General features: G+C 42.4%; 1 protein-coding gene across 1 annotated transcript in view; it reads right to left on the bottom strand.

Annotated features, from left to right (window-relative positions):
• LOC126202102 (meiotic recombination protein REC8 homolog) overlaps positions 1 to 24,208 on the bottom strand; it is a 352,636-nt gene that overhangs the window by 94,453 nt on the left and 233,975 nt on the right. The window contains exon 11 of the mRNA XM_049936836.1: positions 20,084 to 20,130. Within this exon, the coding sequence (XP_049792793.1) occupies positions 20,084 to 20,130 (47 nt within the window). The remainder of the gene's footprint in view (positions 1 to 20,083; positions 20,131 to 24,208) is intronic.

Consider the following 24,208-nt stretch of genomic DNA (forward strand, 5'->3'; position numbering starts at 1 on the left):
GCACATGTCTTCTAAAAGAAAACACACTGTCTTATTATTGGTGGATAAAAATAGAAGTCCTTGAATGCTTAAAGACATGAGTGGTAAGCAGTTAGCTGACATGTATAGGATGGGAACATCAACAATTTCAGATATAAAAGAAAACAAGCCCTCATTTTTAAACTTTGTGACTATTCTTGAGAATGAAGGTGTGAATTTGTTGAGAAATGGTTGGCTATGGAATTTCTTGACAAGGTACAGTATTTGTGAGTTGCAGCTAAGTGGTCAAAAGCTATCAGCAGACCAAAAAGCAGCAGAAAAGTTTATTGGAAAATCCAAAATTGAAGCAGAATCTTATGACCCTGAATTTTTATACAACACTGATGAAACAATTTTTATACAACACTGATGAAACAGGCCTTATTTGGAAAGCTTTGCCAGAAACAATTGCAGCCTTTAAAATAGCAAATAGTGCTCCTGGCTATAGGTTAGTACAGAACGGGTTACTGTGCTAATTTTAAGGGACACTACAATACACACCTTCTGTTGATTGGAAAATCGAAAATCTCCACGGTTTTCAAAAATGTTGTTACAGAAATCAGCCAGGGTCCTAGATGATTGTGAATTTGTTTTGCAAATGGTAATATTGAATTTTCAATCTGCAATTTAAAAAAAAGTCTTCTTGGTACTGAAATTATGTAGCAATATTTCAGAAGACTACTGTTAAGGAAGCTTTCAACAGAATATGGAAACAAAGAGGCATTGTGGCTCATCATCAAAAATAAAACATGAAAGACTGCTTGCTCTAGACAGTGGTGGAAGCCTGGAATTTGGTGAAAACAACCACATTAAAAAGAGCTTGGAATAAACTGAAAGACATTTTTACATAGTGAGGTACAATCAAACAATGGAAACTCCAGCTCTGGGATGTCAAAAATATTAGGAAAAGGATAGACTGCTACTTACCATAAAGATAACACGCTGAGTTGCAGATTGACACAATAAAAAGTCTGTTACACATTATAGATTTTGACCAAAGCCTTCTTCAGGAAACAAACAAACGCGCGCGCATGCGCTCGCGCGCACACACACACAAAGACGACAGACATTCACACACGCAAGCACACCTCATGCACATATGACCTCTACAATCAGCAGCTCTGATTGGAATGGCAATGCATCCCAGTCAGAGCTTCCAGTGATAGCAGTCGTGTGCATGAGGTGTGCTTGCTTGCGTAAATGTGTGTGTGTGTTTTCTATGCTGAAGAAGGTTGTGGCTGAAAGCTAATGTGTAACAGTTTTTTCATTGTGCCTGTCTGCATCTCAGAGATGAGGTACAGAAAAAAGAATATGAAAGATGAAGAGTGAAAAGGAAGAAAAAGAGCCTTTTGAAAATTCCTGGCCATTCTATCTGCAGTGGAGAGGATTTAGGCGAGTGGCTGGCTTGTGATTCTTTCGATCCTGGATTCTAGATTCTCAGTGATGATGAAATAATTCAAAGTGTAAGAGAAAAAACTGATGGCCAAGAGGACGATATTGTCACCAAATCACATGAAGGACTATCAGCTGGTGAGGCGCTTGCATGTCTTGACGCTGCACTAACATGGAGTGGCAATCTGAGTATGATCATACATAGGTCACCACCATCAAGTGGATACATGACTTGGTTGCATGAAAATGATTGAAGACAGCCTAAGCTGTGATTGAAACGTTCAAGAACTGACACTGTATGTGAGTACAGTATTGTACAAAATCTAAACAATATTGTTTTATAGTCATTAAATTAGTATTACAGTAGTATGTATACACAAATTTAGCTTTTCTGAAATGAATTACCTGTTTCATGATTTATCCAATTATCTGGATATTTCAGTATCATCTGGATTGGGTCCTGCCCTAAGTCATCTGGCTAACTGGAGTTCTAATGTAGTGGGAATTACTGAAGTGCTGTGGCTGGAGGAACAAAACTTCTGGTCAGATCACAACAATGTTATCAACACAAAATCAAATAAGGATAATGCAGGAGTAGCTCCAATCCCTCTATATGCGAATTTAGAACATGGGGCTAGAAACCAGAAGATTGTAGGTTCCAATCCCAGCAGGGTCACTTTTTTTCCCTATGCTTTTTAAATTAACATTCATCTTTTAATGATGTGGAGATTTGCCAGAAACAGGATATGGTTCAGGTTCCATGTTAAACTGTGTTCAGTAACAGCTTAGGGACATGCAAGTTGCCTAGAGACACCCAACTGATTGCAATCAGTTTCAGAACAACTGCATAGTGAAATGAAATGCGAATCCAAAACCTATAGTTTTCAATTATTTATGCAAAGAGTAAAATGCAGCATGGGATAAGCTTTACTTCATTTACGCAAAGAAAGTTTTGCAGCAACACAGCTGACGGCTCAACATTCAGCTTTTTGCTTTGTTTGAATGAAATATAAATGCACAGTAAGGTGAAAAATATTATCAGTTTGGACACTTTAAAATTATACAGAATCCTCAGTGGCAATAAAGAGATTCAGTCCTTTTAAAGATCATAAATTCTTGGGCATGATCTTCCAGAATGGGATTCAGAAATTTCTTGCATGTGAATACACTAGATTTCAGCGTACTTGTACAGATGGTTGAAAGATGCATTTCGAAATATGACAACAATTTCAGACTATCAATTTCACTTCCCTTAGATTCCTAGTTGCAATTTGCACTTTTAATACACTACAAATACTTCAAACAATGGGCAGTAAGTTACTCAAATTTGAAGTATTGTAATATCCATGACCTACAACAAAAAGGTAATCACCTCATCATCAGGCTATTATATGCGAATTACAATTTGAAATAATGAAACTGTTAGAACTTCAAGTTTAACACATATATTTCGGAACGACACAACACATATAAGTCACAGAGTAAGTTGACAAGCAAGACATGTGTACACGTTAGCATTCGAATGAGCCTGAGTCCCAGTCTAGCGGCCGCTGCTCGGCTGGCCGCTTAGGTGGCACAGCTGCTGCATAGCTGGCAGACAGCGCCGCACGTAGAGGACGCGCGTAATTGCGCGGCGGCACTTTGAATGATCGGCGAGTCACAACACTTTTCCCCCCTTTGAAATTGTTGCACTGGTCTTGATGGAGGTGTCCTGGAGATGGCTAACGTCCATAGGCATTGGTTGACTCGCCGTAAAGTCTCGAGGAGGAGGCTTCCCGTACGGACGGAAGTGTCCCCAATGATAACAGGTCGAGATGACAGGAGACGTAGGGATCGAATCTGCTGGGGCCCCATGCACCAATCTGCCCGTTGCGGCAAGTCCAGTTGATATGACACGAGACATGGGCGATGTGTCGGCGTCCATTGGAGGAGGAGGCGAGTAGATTTGCTCTGACAGAGGATGGTCCTCCGGTTCCTGCATGGGCACGTCTCCTGGTGGAGTCCGTTCTGGTGCTGGCATCGCGATGACGGTGAGAGGGCTGCGTTGTGAGTATTGAGAGATGCCAAGATCCTGAGCGTCAGGTAGAGCCAAAGGTGGTGTAACTACATTTGGAACAGGCGTTGCTGGCACCCGAGGCCGAAGCTGGTCTGAATGACGCACTGCAACACCCGTGTCCATCTGGATTTCATATAGGCGTCTGCCACGGTGTCGTAACATGCGGCCCGGGCTCCATTTTGGCCGCCTGCCATATCCCCGTACCCATACGAGGTCGTCGGCGGTGAACCGGCCAAGTGAAGGCACCCGCGGCCGTGAGGTGGGAGGCCACAGAAGATGAAGTAGCGTGCGGGGCTGTCAGCCATGTAAGAGCTCAGCCGGGCTGTGGTCGCCCATGGGGGTGAAACAGTAAGACGCCAGAAACTGGAGAAGCGCATCAGCAGCAGCAGAAGAAGTCAGAAGTTTCCGCATCTGAGCCTCAAATGTGCGGACCAGTCGTTCAGCCTCACTGTTGGATTGTGGATGGAACGGCGGGGCCGTGACATGCGTAACGCCGTGACGAGCACAAAAATACGCAAATTCGGAAGAGGCAAATTGCGAACCATTATCAGTTAACAAGAGTAGAGGGGAGGCCTTCCAAAGAAAAAATGCGGGCAAGAGCACTGGTAGTTGCCGCGGTGGTAGGTGACGTGTAATGGACAATGAAAGGAAAGTTAGAGTAGGCGTCAATTACGAGGAGCCAATAAGTACCTAAAAAGGGTCTCGCAAAGTCAGCATGAATACGCTCCCAGGGCTTCGCAGGCGAAAGCCACGGTGACAAAGATGACTTCGGGGCAGCAGCCTGTGACGCACAAGGGCCGCAGGCAGCGAACATGTGTGCTATTTCAGAGTCGATGCCTGGCCAGTACACATGACGGCGCGCCAGAGATTTTGTGCGAAATCAAATGGTTCAAATGGCTCTGAGCACTATGGGACGTAACATCTATGGTCATCAGTCCCCTAGAACTTAGAACTACTTAAACCTAACTAACCTAAGGACATCACACAACACCCAGCCATCACGAGGCAGAGAAAATCCCTGACCCCGCCAGGAATCGAACCCGGGAACCCGGGAACCCGGGCGTGGGAAGCGAGAACGCTACCGCACGACCACGAGATGCGGACAGATTTTGTGCGAGACACACCCCAGTGCCCTTGGTGAAGGAGGCGCAAGACCGAAGCACGCAAAGACGCAGGTACCACAACACGCGGCGAAGCATTGTCGGTGGAGAGGAGGATAACACCATCCCTAGCCGTGAGGCGGTCGCGCAAAGTGTAGTAGTTTCGCAACGGATCAGAAGTCTTAGCGGACGGGCGATCTGGCCAACCCTTCTGAATACAGCATAAAACCTGGGAGAGGGTAGGGTCAGAACCCGTAGCAGCCGCCAGCCTGTACCCACTGATGGGGAACCCGTCCACAACCCGCTGCTCGGCAACATCCAGGTGGAAACACAAAAGTTCGTCCCTATCGAATGCCTGATCAGGACCCATGGGAAGGCGAGACAGAGCATCAGCATTCGCATGTTGAGCCGTTGGCCGGAAATGAATCTCATAATTGAAATGGGACAAGTAAAGAGACCAACGCTGGAGGCGGTGTGCAGCCTTGGCGGGAAGTGACGTCGATGGATGAAACAAGGAAACAAGTGGTTTGTGATCCGTAACAAGATGAAATTTTGAGCCATAGAGAAAAACACCAAACTTATGAAGAGCATAAATGATGGCCAAAGCTTCTTTCTCAATTTGAGAATACTTTTGCTGGGCATCTGTGAGGGTTTTGGAGGCATAAGCAATGGGTTGTTCCGAACCGTCAGAAAGACAGTGCGCAAGGACTGCACCGACCCCGTATTGAGAGGCGTCTGTGGCAAGAACAAGATGTTGGCCAGGTCGATAAGTAGCCAGGCACGGGGCCTGTTTCAGCATAGTCTTCAACTTCTGGAAAGCCGTTTTACATGACGCGAACCAGTGAAAAGGCACATTTTTATGCAACAGGCTATGCAACGGCTGAGCCACTGAAGCCGCAGACGGTAAAAACTTGTGATAGTATGCTATTTTCCCCAAGAAGGCCTGCAGTTCCTTAACAGATGAAGGGCGAGGAAGGGCATCGATCGCAGCGACAGTTTGTTGAAGCGGACGAATACCATCCCGAGAGAGTTGAAACCCCAAGTACGTGATAGATGCCTGAAAAAATTGTGATTTCTGAAGATTACACTTAAGACCGGCAGTCTGTAAGACATGAAAAAGTGTGCGGAGATTTTGAAGATGTTCTTCAGTGGTGGAGCCAGTGACAACACTGTCGTCCATGTAATTGATACACCCAGGGACAGGGAGCAATAATTGTTCCAAGAATCGCTGAAAGAGAGCAGGGGCGCTAGCAACCCCGAATGGCAAGTGTTGGTATTGATAGACACCGAAAGGCGTGTTAAGGACCAGAAACTGCCGGGAAGCAGTGTCGAGAGGAAGTTGATGATAAGCTTCTGACAGGTCAATTTTAGAAAAATACTGGCCTCCAGCAAGTTTAGTGAACAGTTCTTCAGGACGGGGCATAGGGTAAGTGTTGATGAGGCATTGAGCATTTACATGGCTTTGAAATCACCACAGAGACGAATATCACCATTTGGCTTAGCAACTACAACGACAGGAGAGGACCACTCACTGGAAGTGACAGGAAGCAAGACCCCGGTAGCAGTGAGACGATCCAACTCCTGTTTTACCCGATCACGAAGGGTCACAGGAATGGGCCGAGCCCGAAAAAACTTAGGCCGAGCAGTGGGTTTGAGCGTGATATGAGCTTCAAAGTCGTTTGCATGGCCTAAGCCATGAAAAAAATGGGACGAAAATGTTGTCGACAAGTAATCCAGTTGAGCATAAGGAATAGCATCAGAGACAATATTGACAGAGTCATCTGTGGAGAGCGCAAAAACGCGAAAGGCATTGAAACCAAAAAGATTTTCTGCGTTGCTCTGGTCGACCACAAATATGGGAACAGTGTGAACTACGGATTTGAAAGATACCTCAGCATTAAACTGTCCCAAGAGAAAATCTTCTGTTTATTGTACGTCCGTAATTGCCGAGTGACAGGAGACAGGAGTGGAGAACCCAGCTGAGGATACGTCTGAGAATTAATTATAGTGGCAGCAGAACCGGTATCCACTTGCATGAGAACATCTCGACCAAGGATTAGGACAGTGAGCAATAACTTCCCTGCAAGGGAAAAAGTGCAATTGACAGGCAACACAGAATCAGAATCAGCGTCATGTTCCTGAACATCATGTATGCGGTCGGATTTGCAAACGGAAGACACATGACCTTTCTTTTTGCAGTTGTGACACACAGCCCAACGTTGGGGACAATCCTCGTGTGAATGTTTCGTAAAACACCGCGGACATGAAGGAAGTTGCCGGGGGTTTTGCTGCAGTTTCTTAGTGGATTGTTTACGGCTAGGCCAAGGCTGCGCGTGGGAGCGCACTGCGGCCACGTCCGCCGGCGGGGACGTGCCGCACGCGTCGTCAACAGCGCACAGAGGTTGTATTTCCCCAACATCACCCCACACCTCTATTTGCACCCCAGCGGCGCAAGAAATTTCAAAAGACTGCGCAATGGAGAGAACTTCATCTAGAGTCGGATTCGCCAACTGAAGGGCACATTGCCGAACCTCTTTGTCGGACGCCGACCGGATAATAGCATCCCGTACCATGGAATCGGCATAGGATTCTTTGTGAACGTCAGTAACAAATTGACACTTTCGAGTGAGGCCGTGAAGTTCAGCAGCCCAAGCGCGATAGGATTGATTCGGTTGTTTTTGACAACGATAAAAGGCAACACGAGAGGCTACCACATGTGTTTGCTTTTGAAAATAGACAGACAGAAATGAGCACATTTCAGCAAAGGACAAAGACGCAGGATCCTTCAAAGGAGCCAATTGCGACAACAACCGATACATTTGAGGTGAAATCCAGGAAAGGAACAGAGACTTACATGGTTGTTCGTCCGTGACATGAAATGCCAAGAAGTGCTGTCGAAGACGTTTTTCATAATCAGCCCAGTCTTCCGCCGTCTCGTCGTAAGGAGGAAAATGAGGTATAGCCAACGACGAGAAACGCCACGCATTTCACGCCACGACGAAATCGCGAATCGCTGCTGTGAGAAGCGTTTGCTGTTCAAGGAGATTTTGCAATAGTTGCTCGACAGTAGCCATGGAACCCTGTGAGTCAACGGTGAAAAGGAAAAATCCCATCCTCGTCGCCAATTGTTAGAACTTCAAGTTCAACACATATATTTCGGAACGACACAACAACACATATAAGTCACAGAGTAAGTTGACAAGCAAGACATGTGTACACGTTAGCATTCGAATGAGCCTGAGTCCCAGTCTAGCGGCCACTGCTCGGCTGGCCGCTTAGGTGGCGCAGCTGCTGCATAGCTGGCAGACAGCGCTGCATGTAGAGGACGCGCACAATTGCGCGGTGGCACTTTGAATAATCAGCGAGTCACAACAGAAATATTTTTAACTGACAGTTTCCATTTCTGAAAAATTGCATAGCAAAAATCATGTAAATCCGAAATATGTGGTGTTTCATTTTTTAAGCTTCAAGTAAAACATTTTCAAAAAGTACTTCAACAATTTTGCATTGCTTACATGTGGCACATTCTGTCAGCAGTAAAGCAGATGGCTCTTTCAGCCTCCTGCTTTCACTGAGTCAAATCTAGATCTGGACATGATTCTTTGTGTGGCATGGAAAAGCAGTCTGCCATAAAGAGTCTACGACAAAGAATTGCAGCAACGTGTCTCGCTAGTGCATCACAGTACCATACTTCCTTTGCAAGAGTGCTGTAAGAGATATTAACCATACAGTACCATACTTCCTTTGCAAGAGTGCTGTAAGAGATATTAACCATACAGATTGTGTATTTTTTATTTTTTATGAAAAGGAAAGTTGCTACTCACCATATAGTGAAGATGCTGCGATGCAGAAGGGTGGTAAGGATAGTGGGCAGAATATTTCTCATTTCAGGGCACGATGAGAGGTAGTCAAAACCCTGGTGGTGAATGTAATTCAGTTGCTCCAGTCATGGGTGGTACTGAGTTACGAGGGGAATGCTCCTATATGGCTGGACAGTGAGACTTTGGGAGGTGCTGGGAGACTGGAAAGATAGGGCAGAGGAGATTTGTTTTTTTACACGGTTGTGAGCATAATTACAGTCTGAGAAGGCTTCAGTGAGATGCTCCTTATATTTCGAGGGGACCACTCATCACTGCAGATGCGACGACTATGGGTGGCTAGGCTATAGGGAAGGGACTTCTTGGTATGGAAAGGACGGCAGCTGTTGAAGTGGAGGTATTGCTGGTGGTTGATATGGACAGAGGTAATTGTGGTGTCACCGCCAGACACCACACTTGCTAGGTGGTCCATTTAACCTAACGCGCAAAACATGATTTTAATGAAACACGGTCTTCGTAAATCCAGAGACCGTGTTCGCGCACCAACTCCTTATCAGCAACTTGATTTTCCTGTACCGGAAGCGATAAGAGCGCGTTCTCCCGTAAGAATAACACAGGCGGAAGTTGCGCAATCTTGATTATAGTGAAACACGGTCTAAGTAAAATATATATAGCGGTGCCGGAGGCGCAGAGCCTACGGCTGTGTGTCTGAGCAGGACTTTGAGGCCTATAAGGCGGCGCACACAGCGCACACAGCCAAGGCGGGTGTCCTTGAGCGGGACTTAGCCGCTGAGCGAGGCAGGCAGGGAACACGGGCCCTAGATTTACTAGGCCCGTGTTTCACTATAATCAAGATTGCGCAATAGCGATAAGAGGCTGCACCGGAAGTTGCGGTCAGGAGGCTGGCGCTGGGGTCTCGGCGCGCTTCCTGTTTCAGCGTCAGTCGACTGCAGGCAGCAGCAGCACGCAGCACACAGCCATGCCGTACCGCCGCAGGAGATATACTAGGAGGAGCAGAATGCAAGTTTACAAGACTGTTTTTAGTTTTAACGAGATACCAAACCCAGTGTCTCAACAGGAGATATTAACTGGGCCAATAACATTTGTTGGCTGTAAGATTACGTTCTCTTGTACGACAAATGAAGTTGTTACAGGCAATTCATGGATGACTCTTGCTTTGGTGAGAGGCAGTGACAAGCCTTTAGAGGGTAAAAAACATTTAACCTAACGCGCAAAACATGATTTTAATGAAACACGGTCTTCGTAAATCTAGAGACCGTGTTCGCGCACCAACTCCTTATCAGCAACTTGATTTTCCTGTACCGGAAGCGATAAGAGCGCGTTCTCCCGTAAGAATAACATAGGCGGAAGTTGCGCAATCTTGATTATAGTGAAACACGGTCTAAGTAAAATATATATAGCGGTGCCGGAGGCGCAGAGCGCGTGAAACATTCTAAGTCCGTCGTAACGGACGTCGTAACGGACTTAGAATGTTTCACGCGCTCTGCGCCTCCGGCACCGCTATATATATTTTACTTAGACCGTGTTTCACTATAATCAAGATTGCGCAACTTCCGCCTGTGTTATTCTTACGGGAGAACGCGCTCTTATCGCTTCCGGTACAGGAAAATCAAGTTGCTGATAAGGAGTTGGTGCGCGAACACGGTCTCTAGATTTACGAAGACCGTGTTTCATTAAAATCATGTTTTGCGCGTTAGGTTAAATGTTTTTTACCGCGTTTATTGTATTATTAAAGAAGACTACACATTGATCTTGCCAAAAGCCGAGAAGCGATTCTTCTTAGGCTTGCCACTGGCAGTGATCGCAGACCGAGCGCCACCACACGGCAGGTCGCGAGAGACTTACTAGCACTCGCCCCAGTTGTACGGACAACATTGCTAGCGACTACACGTACGAAGCCTTTCTCTCATTTGCCGAGAGACAGTTAGAATAGCCTTCAGCTAAGTCTATGGCTACGACCTAGCAAGGCGCCATTAACCATATCTGGAGAGAGTCTTACTTGTATTATCAAGAGAAATGTACCACAAAGAATTAAAGTTAAGTATACGAGAAGCTCCGTTCTTTTCTTTATAGCTTTCATCACGTATCCTGTTTCAGACTTAACGCAAGACGGCTTGAGTTGACACGTGCCCTTTCGGCTACCTCCCTTGTGTCTAGACTGTCTTGTCTAGACACAGCAGTAATGATGTAGCCATCTTTGAGGTTGAGGTCAAAATCTAGGACAGTCGCCTGTTGGGTGGAGTAGGACAAGGTGAAGCAAATAGGGGAAAAGCTGTTGAGGTTATCACCCTTGATCCAGATCGCAAAGATGTCATCAATGAATCTGAGTCAGGTTAGGGGTTTAGGATTCTGGATTGCCCATGTATAGGTTGGCATAGGATGGTGCCATGCGAGTGCCCAGTCGTACCCCAGATTTGTTTGTAGGTAATGTCTTCAAAGGAGAAGTAATTGTGGGTTAGGATATAAATCGTCATAGAGACTAAGAAGGAGGTTATTCATTTGGAATATGTTGGGCATCAGGAAAATTAGTGTTCCATATCAATAAGGCCACAGGCATTGGGGATGTTACTGTAAATGAAGGTGGCATCACTAGTGACAAGCAAGGCACCATATGGCAAAGCAACAGGAAATGTGGAGAGTCAGTGGAGGAAGGGGGTAGGTTCCGGGTAATAGGTTGAAGGTGTTGGTCTACAAGAGCGAAGATTCTCTCAGTGGGGGCACAGTAACCGGTCACAATGGGGCGTCCTGGGTGGTTAGGTTTATGGAACATGGAAAGTGGTATGGCTGAGTAGAGAGATGGATTCCAGGGAGAGGTTCTGGGATGGGCCTAAGGATTTGAGTAGTGACTGAAGACCCTGCTGGATTTCTGGAATGGGGTCACTTTGGCAAGGTTTGTAAGTGGAAGTATCTGACAGCTGTCAAGAGTCCTCCTGCCAGGTAATCTTTACGGTTCAAAACAACAGTGGTGGAGCCCTTATCTGCAGGTAGGATCAGTTTTTAGATGGTGGACTGTGGTTCTTTCTGCAGATGTAAGGTTAGTTTGGATGTTGAGAGATTTGGGGAATGATGTTGACGCAAAGTTCAGGGTTAAGAAATTCTGGAAAGTTAACAGGCCAGTGGGGTGGATCACGGTTGGAGAAGTGAACTGAGTTCAGCAGGGTTCAGTAATGGTCTTTGGTTGAGTCTGATTGGTAGGGTTGATGGCGAAAAACTTTTTCCACCATAGGGACAGGGAGAAGGAGAGAAGCTCTTTAAAAAGTTCTGGATTGCTGAGTTTGGGAGTGGCGCAAAAGATGTGGCCTTTTGAATGAACTGATATTTCTGTGAGGCTAATGCTTCTGGAGGAAAGGTTCATGACTGTGCTTCAAGCCTGTTTAGGTTCTGGATTCTGTGTGGTGATGGGAGGGAGTTATGGAGGCTGGGGTATATGTAGTAGGTCTGCAAGATAGGGTTTTTCAGCTATGAGGGACAGTGGGGGAGGTTTGGAGCTTGTTGTAGAGTTGGTGGACAGTGATACTCTAATGTGGTAGTAGGAAGTGGGCAGGGTGGAAAGCTTTTCGAGGGCACCTGCACGTCATCATCCTATGCCAATCTACTCATGGCCATCTAGAGGAATGTGTGTGTGTGTGTGTGTGTGTGTGTGTGTGTGTGATGTAGGCTGTGCTGGACAAAAGCTTATTTGTAACAGTCTTTTTGTTGTGCCTATCCTCATCTCAGCATCTCCACTATATGGTGAGTAGCAACTTTCCTCTTCATAATATTGTGACATTCCATCCAAGATTTTCCACGGTTTGATTTTTGTCTGACAGCTTTTCTTCAATCCTAACCCAGTGTTGTTTTCCTTTGCTGTTGTTTTCAAATGCATTACTATACTCAATGTCCGTCCTTCTTTGTCTTCTTTACTGTGCTTCTGCTGTCACCTTACAAACCGCACTGCACCCTCTACTTACGAGCCACACTGTATCGACCATCACAGTCACGCACAACAGATGGCTACAAGACCACACTGATTGTTCGTGCAGCATCTTATGTCCAGTATTACTACCACTGGTGTTCGTCAAATTGATCACTCTCTCTTCATCACTCTCCCGTATTTTCACATGTTAATTCTTGCACCTTTCCTACCTCATCCTACAAACCCCTAACCACCCCAAACTCTTTCTCCATTATATCCCAGTTCGCATGCACTAATTCCACCTCATCCAGTAACATTTGTCATCCCCCTTCTTCACACTTATCCACCCCCAGATTTGCTATGCACAGTAATATGTGCATTTTTATTATTAATATCTTTTCTTTGATCTCATTGTAACTTCACGCAATTTTTGTGAATTTATGCGTTTCGCTATCATCGACTCCCTCAGATTTCATATTGTTTCCCACTTTTGCACCCTTTTCATCCTTCTCGTGATTTTTCCCACGTATTTTGGTGTGTTTTCACGAATTTTTTCGGACATAATTCCACATTATTTACGTAATATTTCGCATTTTTTCCACCACCATGGATCCTTGCTCCTTCCATCTGCATCAACACAGAAAAGTTTCTGTATTCCAAGCCAGAACCCAGTCCCAAACACTGTTCCTGCGTTGTTGCTTGGCTCATGGAGTCCCTCCAAATGGCCTTACCATCAAATTACCTATCTCTGGATGCCTCCTTCCACAATGACCTCCACCAGTTCAGATTCCATTAGTCCTTAGCCCTCACCAATACAGTCCTGCAAAATCATATCAACCAAGCCCAAACCTCCTTGCAGTACCTTCTCTCCATCCGCAAAATTCTCCTGCTACGCATTTCGAAATTCCTGGAACCCATAACACACACTGAAACTCTTGCCCTCCAGAAACTAGAGCAACATGCACAAAGCAACCTCAAAAAACTCTCTGCCCTTCTCACTTCCTACTCCCGCCTTGGAGTACCACTGCACACCACCACTACAAGAAACTCCAAACCTCCCCCACAGCCCTTCATTGCTGACAAACCCTGTCTCACAGACCTACTACACTTACCCCACCCTCCAAAACTCCCTCCCACCACCACACAGAATAAAGAACCTAAACAGACTCAAAACACAGCCATGAACGTTGCCTACAGAAGTGTTGGCCTCACAGAAATATCAGTCCTTTCCAAAGGCTTCACATTTTACCCCACTCCCAAATTCAATCATCCAGGAATTGTTAAAGGCCTTCTCTCCTTCCTATAGTGGAAACACTTTTTTGCCACCAACCCTACCAGTCAGGTTCAACCAAAGACCAATGGTGAACCTTGCTTGAGTCAGCTAACCTTGAATTTTGACTCACCATCATCCCCCAAATCCCCCAACAGGCAAACTAACCTTACATACACAGTAAGAGCCACAGTCTACCACCTAAAAACTGATCCCGAACTTATACTCCTACTGTGGACAAAGACTCCACCGCTGTTGTTTTGAACTGCACAGATTACCTGGCAGAAGGACTCTGCCAGCTGTCAGATACGTCCACCTACAAACCTTGCCACAATGATCCAAATTCCAGAAATCCACAATGATCCCATTCCAGAAATCCAGAAGGATCTCCAGTCACTGCTCAAATCCTTAGGCCCATGACAGAACCTCTCCCCAGAGTTCATCTCTCTGCTCACCCCTACCACTCCTCGCACTCCTACCTTCTACATGCTTCCTAGAGTCCATAAATCCAACCACACAGGATGCCACATTGTGACCAGTTACTGTGCCCCCACTGAGAGAGCCTTTGCTGTGATAGACCAACACCTTCAATCTATTACCTGGAACCTACCTTCCTACATAAATGATACCAACCATTTGCTCCACCAACTCTCCACAATTCCTGTCCCTTTATCAAACAGTGCCCTGCTCATCACTATTGATGCCACCTCCCTTTGCACTAACATCCCTAATACCCATGGCCTTACCAGTATTGAACACTACCTTTCCCAATGTCAGACAGATTCCAAACCAACAACCTCCTTCCTAGATGCCATGACCAACTATATCCTCACCCACAATTACTTCTCCTTTGAAGGCATTACCTACAAACAAATCCGGGGTACGGCTATGGGCACCCGCTTCGCATCATCCTATGCCAACCTGTTCATGGGCCATCCAGAATCCTAAACCTCACCTGACTCAGATTCATTGAGGGCAGCTTTGCAATCTGGATCGAGGGTGAGGGCACTCTATCCACATTCCTCCAGAAACTCAACAATGTTTCCACCATTTGCTTCACCCGGTCCTATTCAACCCAACAAGCCACCTTCCTAGATGTCCTCATAACTCAATACCACCCAAGATTTGAGCAACTGAATTACATTCTCTGCCATGCCTTCGACTACCTCTCGATGTGCTCTAATTAAATGAGAAATGTCCTGCCCACTATCGTCCCACCCCTCCTACAGTGGTATTCCGCCATCCAATGAATCTACACATATACTTATCCATCCCTACACAACCCCTGTTCCCAACCCCTTACCTCATGGCTCATATCCCTGTAATAATCCTGGATCCAAGACCTGTCCCATACATCCTCCCACCATCACCTACTTCAGCCCAGTGACAAACACCACCCAACCCATCAAAGGCAGGGCTACCTGTGAAACCATTCATGTGATCTACAAGCTAAGCTGCAACCACTGTGCTGCATTCTATGTGGGCATGTCTGTATGCATGAATGGCCACCAACAAACTGTGGCTATGAAACAAGTGGACCACCCTATTGCTGAGCACACTGCCCAACACAACATCCTTCATTTCAATGACTGCTTCAAAGCCTGTGCCATATGGATTCTTTCCACCAACACCAGTTTTTCTAAATTGTGCAGGTGGGAACTTTCCCTGCAATATATCCTATGTTCCTGTAACCCTCCTGGTCTCAACCTTCATTAATCATTGTCCTCCCCCGTCCAGCCCCTTCCCTGTTTCCATTCCATCACTACACAGCACTCATTCCACCATAACACATAGTCTTTTCACTTCTCTCCTTTTCCAGTATCCCCTACCTCCACCTCTCCCCTGCCCTCTGCCTAACCTTCCATTGCACATAGCTGCCCTACCCTCTTTCTATGTTGTCCCTGCGCACTCCCCAGCAGCACTTCACCGTCCCCCACTTTTACCCTACTATCCCTCCTCTCCCTGCCCCAGCCTGCTCCTCGCCCCCACCCAGTTGTGACTCCCATCATGCACTGGTTTTGCTGCTTGCAGCACTGGTGCTGCTGCTTGCAGTGAGGTGTCAGTTGCCTGAGACTGCAGTCATGGTTATGTGAGTTGCATTTGTGTGTGTGTGTGTGTGTGTGTGTCGTCTATTTTTGAAGAAGGCATTGCTGGCTGAAAGCTTATTTGTGACCATGTTGTTGTGCTTATCTGTGACTCAACATCTCCACTATATGATGAGTAGGAACTTTCCTTTTCATCATATTGCTACATTCCATCGTGAGTTTTCTACTGTCTGATTTTCTTTTCTTTTTTTCTTTTATTTGTGCCACATCAGCCAGCCTCCGATACATATTTTGTTACTCACACACACAACACACATACATGATTTGCATACAATATTTACATTGGTTGTAAACGTATTACTTGCATCACAATGTGCTCCCATCACTGTCATATAGTCTCACTTCAAATGTCATTCAACATGGAACGCAAAACATTCACGCCTCCAGACAACTTTCCTGGTGTGTATTGGTTACATCACATAATATATATCAAAGTGATGATATTTACCTACTTAACATTGTTCTCTGACTTTTTTTTACAACCCCTAAACAAAATATGCTACACCAGTGAAGTCATTGGCATAGGTACCTAATGCTCCATGTGAATCCAAGCCAAGTCACTAGTAATGGATAAGAAAATAGGTATGTGAATTAGCTACTATCAACAACATAGTGAACACATTATTGTAGCCAAGATAGACACAACACCAACACCCATCACAGTAGTACAGGTTTATATGCCAACTAGCTCTGCAAGTGGAGAGACTGAACGAATATATGATAAATGAAATTATTCAGATAGTTAAAACAGATGAAAATTTAATTGTTACTGGGAACTGGAATTCAATACTATGGAAATATGATGGGAAAATAGTATAAGAACATGGAATGGGGGAGAGGAATCAATGGGAAAACTGCCTGGAAGAATTTTGTACAGAACACAATTTAATCATTGGTAATATATGATATAAAAATCATGAAATATGGTTATATATTCGGAAGAGCTGCAGAGATCATAAGGTTTAATAGAGATTACATAATGAAAAGACAAGAGATCTAGGAGCCAGACTTTACACTGCAAAACATTTTGAGGGGCCAATATAGACTCTGATAGTAATTTATTGGTTATGATCTGCAGATTTAAAAAAAAAACTTCAGAAAGGTCAGAAATTAAGGAACTGGGACCTGGATAAATTGAAGTAAACAAAGACTGTAGCTTCTTGCATGACTATGAGAATAATAGACACTACGTACAAGAAAATAGGGAGATCTCTGGAGAAAAGAGAAGACCCTTTATGAACATAAAGAGCGAAGATGATGAGCTTACACTGAAAGCTGAAAGGCAAAAGACTGAAGAAATATGTAGAAGGGCTGTACAAGGGAAATGAACTTGAAGATAACATTATAATAAGGGAAGAGGAAGTAGATGAAGATAGGAGATATATACTGTGAGAAGTGTTTGACAAAGCACTGAAAGACCAAAGTTGAAACAAGACCCATTGGGGTAGGTTACAAGCCATCAAGAATTAGTGAGATCCTTGTGAGAGTCAGCCATGGCAGAATTATTCCACCTGGTATACAAGATACATGAGATACGCAGAAAAATCTCAGACTTTAAGGAGAATATAATAATTCTTAGTACTGCCAGATGTGAATTCTTAGTGCTGCCAGACGTGAATATAACCGAACCATGAGTTTAATCTGAATTCCACAAAAATATTGGCATCCAGTAGGTATTACTGTGTTTACTTGTAGGGTAGACTGAAGAAAGGCAGACCTACATTTATAGCATTTGTCAATTTGGAGACAGCTTTTGGCAGTGCTGACTGGAATACACTGTTGGAAGGTAGAAGAGACAAATTACAGGGTATCCACAACTTGTACAGAAATCATACTGCAGTTCTAACAGTCAAAGGACATGAAAGGGAAGCAGTAGTTGAGTAAAAAAATGTAAATGCCAAGTGGCTAGGGCCTCCCGTCGGGTAGACCGTTTGCCTGGTGCAAGTCGATCAAGTTGATGCCACTTTGGCAACTTGTGTGTTGATGTGGATGAAATGATGATAATAAGGACAACACAACAACCAGTCCCTGAGTGGAGAAAATCTCCGACCCAGTCGGGAATCAAACCCGGGCCATTAGGCATGACATGCTGTCACACTGGCCACTCAGCTACCAGGGGCGGACAGTAGTTGATTAAGGGAGTGAGACAGGGATGAAACATCTCCCTGACATGGCCCTGTGATGGCAACCAAGGAGAAATTTGTAAAGGCAACAGTCAATGGAGAAGAAATATAAATTTTGAGGTTTGCTGATGGTATTTGTAATAACCAGAGATGAGGAGAAGCAGATACCAATATGAATAAATGATACACAAAAATAAATATGACCCTCATTAAATCAGTAGAAACAATGTCTACCATAAAATATGTAAAATAAAAATTTCTAGTGGTTGTGATAAATTATCAATAACATTACTTAAGGTACGCTGTTCTGAGATTAGAATGATATTAAGTTATCTATGTAACCACCCTTGTATCACTGGAACATTTCCCAATTGGCTGAAATATGCCGAAATTAAACCTGTGTATAAGAAAGCGGAAAAGAAAATACTGACAAATTTCCATCCAGTTCCACTTTTTCCAGCATTCTCGAAAATTTTAGAATAGGTAATATATAACCAGCTACAAAATTTTAAACATGGCTAAAGCAGCAACTGTTGAAAATCTTCACGGTAAATGGTAACAGCCAAAAGTGTCGTCAGTAGTTTAAATTAAAATATCACCTCCATCTGTACAGCATAATTATGAAGGGGTTGGTCGATGCAAACACAGGCTAAGTACCAATAATATGCCATGCTCACATCGACCAACCCTTTCATAATTATGCTGTATGGATGGAGGTGATATTTTAATTTTAACTACTGACACTCCTGGAAGACATCGTTGCATGTCAATGTAACTTTGTACACACACACAGCAGCAAGTATGTATATGATTGGATGTGCAATTCTCTGTGACAGATAGAATGGCTACCAGGGTGTATTACTTCATGGTTAGTGTTGCTACCACACCTGGTATGGTACAAAAGGGGTGTGACCAGTAAAGAGACATCCTTGTAGTTCTCCATTCGCTCAGCAGGATGAACTGTGCAAAATCCAGATTTGTGGGGATTCAAATGTGAAAGTGGCCCTCTTTTGGACTGTGTAGGATCGTGGAGGCAGACATACTTATTGTCGACATTCTGGTTGACAGTGTCTGTCCAACCAAGAGAGGATTGATATATTGCACACCAAGCACATTGTAACTTTTTTACATCTGCACCAGCTATCCAAGAACAAGTAATTGACTCCATGAAACTGAAACATTCTGTGCATCCTGCACTGTTGGCTGGGTACTAAGTAGTCATACAAGGGAATTGCCACCCCATGTGTAGGCTGTTGTTAACACCACAACACAAACAGTTGCATATGGAAGTAAAGTGTTGCACTGTGTTCAGCCACAAATTGCAATTCTGTGTTACCCTGGATGACCATCATCAGAAAGTATGTTAGTGACCTGGGGAGAGGTTCTGTTATAGCATTTTGAAGAGACATAGTGGTATTAACTCCTTAAGTTATGGCATTGGAAGCTGTCAAGTACGACTTTGCCTGGTGGCTGGTAGTGCCTGGGGGAACTCTGACAACACAATGGCACGTCATGGACAGTCTCATAACTACATGAGGGGGACATAAAAACAAACAAACTTTTGTACTGTACTCTTTTATTTAGTGTTGCAGTAATACTATACAGCCATTCCTTTAATCACTTGTAATTCTCTGCTAAAAAATGAGGTGTTCGAAGGTGTAGCAAATTCCTTATCATCATTAACACTATTAAGGAGAAGCACCTGGGGTGAACAATAACTACAACTTTCTTTACACTGTGAGAGGTATTAGTAATTTCCAAGCTTGAATCAAAGTCTTCTTAAAGAAAACAAATCCTAACATGAAGACCTAAAATGTCCAGTTATTAAAGAAATGGAATTTAAAGTGTTGTAGCAATACAAAACTTTACCAGTGTGTTACTGGCTAGTATTGTACCTGATATACAACACATTCCTTAAGCAAAGCTTGAAAAGTTTATTGAATAGGTCTAATAATGATGTAATGTATATTTTCTTCCCTCACTTATTTTCATCCCTCACTTCTTCCCTAAGACTTGTCTTTGGTTTCCTCAGCTGCAGACAATAAAATACTTATAGCAGTAGGAGTAGTATGTGGCGTAATTACTTCAAGGACATTTTAGCCCAGAACATTAAAGAACTTGACAGATAGCTGCCAGTAAAATCAGCATCTAGCTATAAATGGCATTGTTTGTTAAGATCTGCTGCTATGGTATCAGTATTTCACAGATCTTAACACACTGTCCTGCAGGAAGTGGCACCAATGACTTTAAATTAATATAATATTAAGAATATCCACAAAACTCACCAATTATTGGTTGTAGCCTTGGTGTGATATCAGAGACTTCATTACGCCTGTAAATAAGAAAGAAAAATAATTAAAATAAAATATTTACTGAGATGAGAATGTAGTCAATACAAAACATTGCAGTATTTATAAAGGAAAACCAGCAATGAGAATAATGGAAAACATGCAGATGTTTGGAACAGCATTTTATGTAAACAAAAAAATCGTAGACAGTGTAACACAATTTAGATCAAATTAAAAAAAAAAATATCCATGTTAACAATAAAGTTCAAGAATAAAAGTTACACCCTTATAAACTGTCATGCACCCATAAATGCTGACAACAGAAGAAATCTGGAGAAAGTAATCAATTCTGGGATCTTTTAGTTCCAACAGATAAATTAGAATTTCCAGACACCTCAAAATCTAGAGGAAGATTTCCCACCTACGAGTTAAAAATTCATGAAGCCATCAAAACACTCAAAAACAATAAAGCAAGTGGTGAATACTCCATTACAGCCGAATTATTGAAGTGGTCAGAACCAAAAATCATAAAAGATTTTTGAGAATATTTGGAAAACTGAAAAGATTCCAGTTGAATGGAAAACAGCATTAATCCGCCCGTCACGTAAAATGGGAGACCAACAAAATGTCAATAATTATAGAGGAGCGTCATTTCTGCCAGTGGCATACAAAATATTATCAAAATTCTCCTGAACAGAGTGGTAGATACTTTAGACAAACAACTGGGAGAATATCAGTGTGGTTTTCGAAAGGGAAGATCCTGTGCGGAACAAATTTTTAACTTAAAGTCAATAATTCACCTTAGAACATTAGCCAACAAACCAATAATAGTGTCATTTATTGATTTCAAGAAAACATTTGATTGTATAGACAGAGAAACAATAGATAAGGTCATTAGAGAATTTGGTGTTAAATCAAAATTAGCAAATATAATTCGTGAAACACTAACAGGTGCAATATCTAAAGTCAAATTTATGGGAGAAGTATCGCAGCCATTTGAAATAAAACAAGGCGATTGTTTATCACCTTTACTGTTTAATTGTGTTCTACAAAAAATTGTAAGGATCTGGAACTCAGAGCTAAAAACTCACAAAATTGAGCCAATAGCTCTGGAAATGCAAACAAATGGAATGAAGGTAAACTGCTTGGCTTTTGCAGATGATTTTGCAATAATTTCAGAAAAACCTGACAGAAGCAGTTATTCAAATGAACCTTCTGGAAAAAATAGCGAACAGAACTGGTCTCAAAATTTCAGCTAAAAAAAAAAAACAAAATTCATGACAAATATAAAAAATGTGCCAAAATTCATAGAAAAACAAATAGGTAAAATACAGCGAGTAAATAAATTTAAATATCTTGGAGAAACTATACAATAGAATGGATTAGAAAAATCTGCACTAGATGTAAGAATTAACAAAATGGAAAGAGCATATGGTCTGATCAAAAATATTTACAACAAGAAATGCATATATAGAAAAACAAAACTAAAACACCACACCACGATGGTATGACCAGAACGTTTATATGGATCTGAATGCCTAACGATGAACTATAAGATGAACAAACCAGAGGTACTGGAAAGAATGGTTATTAGAAAAATAATGGGTGCAATAAAAACTGCAGATGGTTGGAAAATAAGAAGAAATGAGGAGATCTACAAAAATACAGAGAAAATATCTTAAGTAATGGACAAATGAAGATTAACCTTTTTCGGACACATCTACCAAATGAATGGAAATAAGACTGCCAAAACAAATACTCCTATACTTCTGGAAGAAGAAATCGACAATAGCATGGATTACAGAAGTAAGGAAAGATCTAGAAAGAAATAACATCAAAGAATCAGAAATAGCAGAAAGAAACTGTTTTAAAAATAAAATACTAAATTTGGAAGGCTTTCAAAGCAGAAGGAATAAAATATCAGGAACAACATGGACAGAAAAAAGGAAGAGACTTCATGGGGAGAAAATGAGGGAATACTGGAAAAATAGGAAACAACAACGACGAAAGATTAGGAACTGAAGTTGTAACGTGATCCTAGTTAATCAATATGACTGTAAAAAAATAAATAAATAAATAAATAAATAAATAAAATAAATAAATTGCTGAACAGAGTAAATCGAATGCTGTAATCATGAGAAATGCACACAGGTAATTACTAGTCACCATAATTAGTAGTTTGTTAGAGGAAAGACATTAGATTTCAATCTTTCCTTATCTACCACATAGTGCCACTTAGCTACAATGTCATTACTCAAATGTTTCATTTAAAGGAAATATCTTATCAACCTGTCAATCTGTAACTAGTGTCAAGTCTTTGTAACTAGCTATTTGAATGCCCAAAATTATGACATAAACTTTAAAAAAATGTTGAAAAATAGGAGAAAAATTGTAATGCCAAGGATCAATCATCATCACCAAACAATGATTATTTAAATATGAACCAATTCTTTTCCACTGCTTCTTGGCTATACAGTATTATGTTTAAGAATGTGTCTACATGCCAAGATCTTATGTTTAAATGTAAAGCTGACTGCCAAAAGGGCAAAACACAAAGAAAATTCTGCTGTTCTACTTGTGTGTGGTTTCCGTTCTTACACCCTAATTTTAAACTATGATACTAATTTCGATTTATTTTTAAACCATTATCAACTTTACTTCCAGTATGATTACAGAAAAATATGTTTCCAGGTGCTAAACTCAGCCAAACTGCATAATATTTGTTAACTAATCTTTGCTTGATGTTGCATGTGGAAGTATTGGACATGCTTACTGTCTTGACTCCACAGTCTGCTTATAGTCCAGTCAAATATTATTCAGCTGGTGCATAAGTTTGCAGTGTTTTTTCATAACTTTAATAAACACAACAAATAACAGAGACTTTAGTCATCAATAGTATATTCTCTTTCACTATTTACAACAGTCTGCCAATTTTGTGATAACTTTTTGATTCCATGACTGTAGAATTCATACGATTTTGAGATGAGTGATGCTTAGATTGCAGTTTCATCGGGAAAGGATGTTCCTTGAAGGCCGTTTGAAGAGAGCGGAAAAAAAGAAAATCTGTGGGAGCCGGATCAGGTCAATCGGATGCGTGGGGAATGACTTCCAAACCAACCTACTGCATAATGTTTTTTGCCAGTCTAGCAGAATACAGGAAGGCATTATCATGGAGTAGCATCACTTTGTGCAATCTTCTTGGTTGTTGTTCTTGGACTGCACCTGTAAGACATCCCAGTTATTAATATCGGCTCAAAAATGTGGTCAATAAGGTTGGTGCGGACTGACTTCCCAACCAAACTATTGTGTAGTGTTTTTTGTCAGTCGCACATAATGTGAGTGGGTGTTATCATGGCATAGCATCACTTCATGTGGTCTTCCTGGTCACTGTTGTTGGACAGTACCTCAAGGCATTTCAGTTTTGGCAGTAAATGTCAGCACTGATGGTTACACCTCAGGGAAGCAATTTGAGTTCACCACACTGTCACTGTTCCACCAGTTGCATAACATTGTCTTTTGTGGATAGGTGTAGGTCTTTGTATGGAGACAGGGTGGCTACTCAAACTTGGAGAAAAAAAAAAGAAAAGAAAATAAACAAACAATCTGGGAATTCCAGGTGTGAGGAGGAAGATGGTGTCCAGAAGCTCCTGATAAATTAATGACGAGTGTGAGAGGGGGGGAAGCATACCACAATAATTACTTTTCTTTCCTCTCAGCTTGTATACCAGCCATTAAGCAGTAGATTAACCATACTTTTTAAACATCAATAACTTACATGAAATAATATTCATATAATTAACTCAATTTGAAATACTAGGTATTTTGAAATTTGTGATTTGTAAAAATTAATAAAACTCAATTTCAATCCTACATTAAATATTCAGAATTTCCTGAGATTTTATGAAATTCCATAAATTTCTCTGATCTTTGCAGGTAAAATGTAATTCGGACTAGTAAATTTTTTTTCACAAATGCCACTTTCTTGTACTACTAGCACAAAGTTCTCAACAAATCTGAGTGCTGTAATAATCACCCCCACCCAATACCACAGGTGCTACAGTCTGTCAAAAGATATCAAGTTTTCAATTTTCCTGCAAAATAATGAGGAATCAAGTTTTTGAG

Source organism: Schistocerca nitens, chromosome 1 (assembly GCF_023898315.1).
Source record: "Schistocerca nitens isolate TAMUIC-IGC-003100 chromosome 1, iqSchNite1.1, whole genome shotgun sequence".
Lineage (NCBI taxonomy): Eukaryota > Metazoa > Arthropoda > Insecta > Orthoptera > Acrididae > Schistocerca > Schistocerca nitens.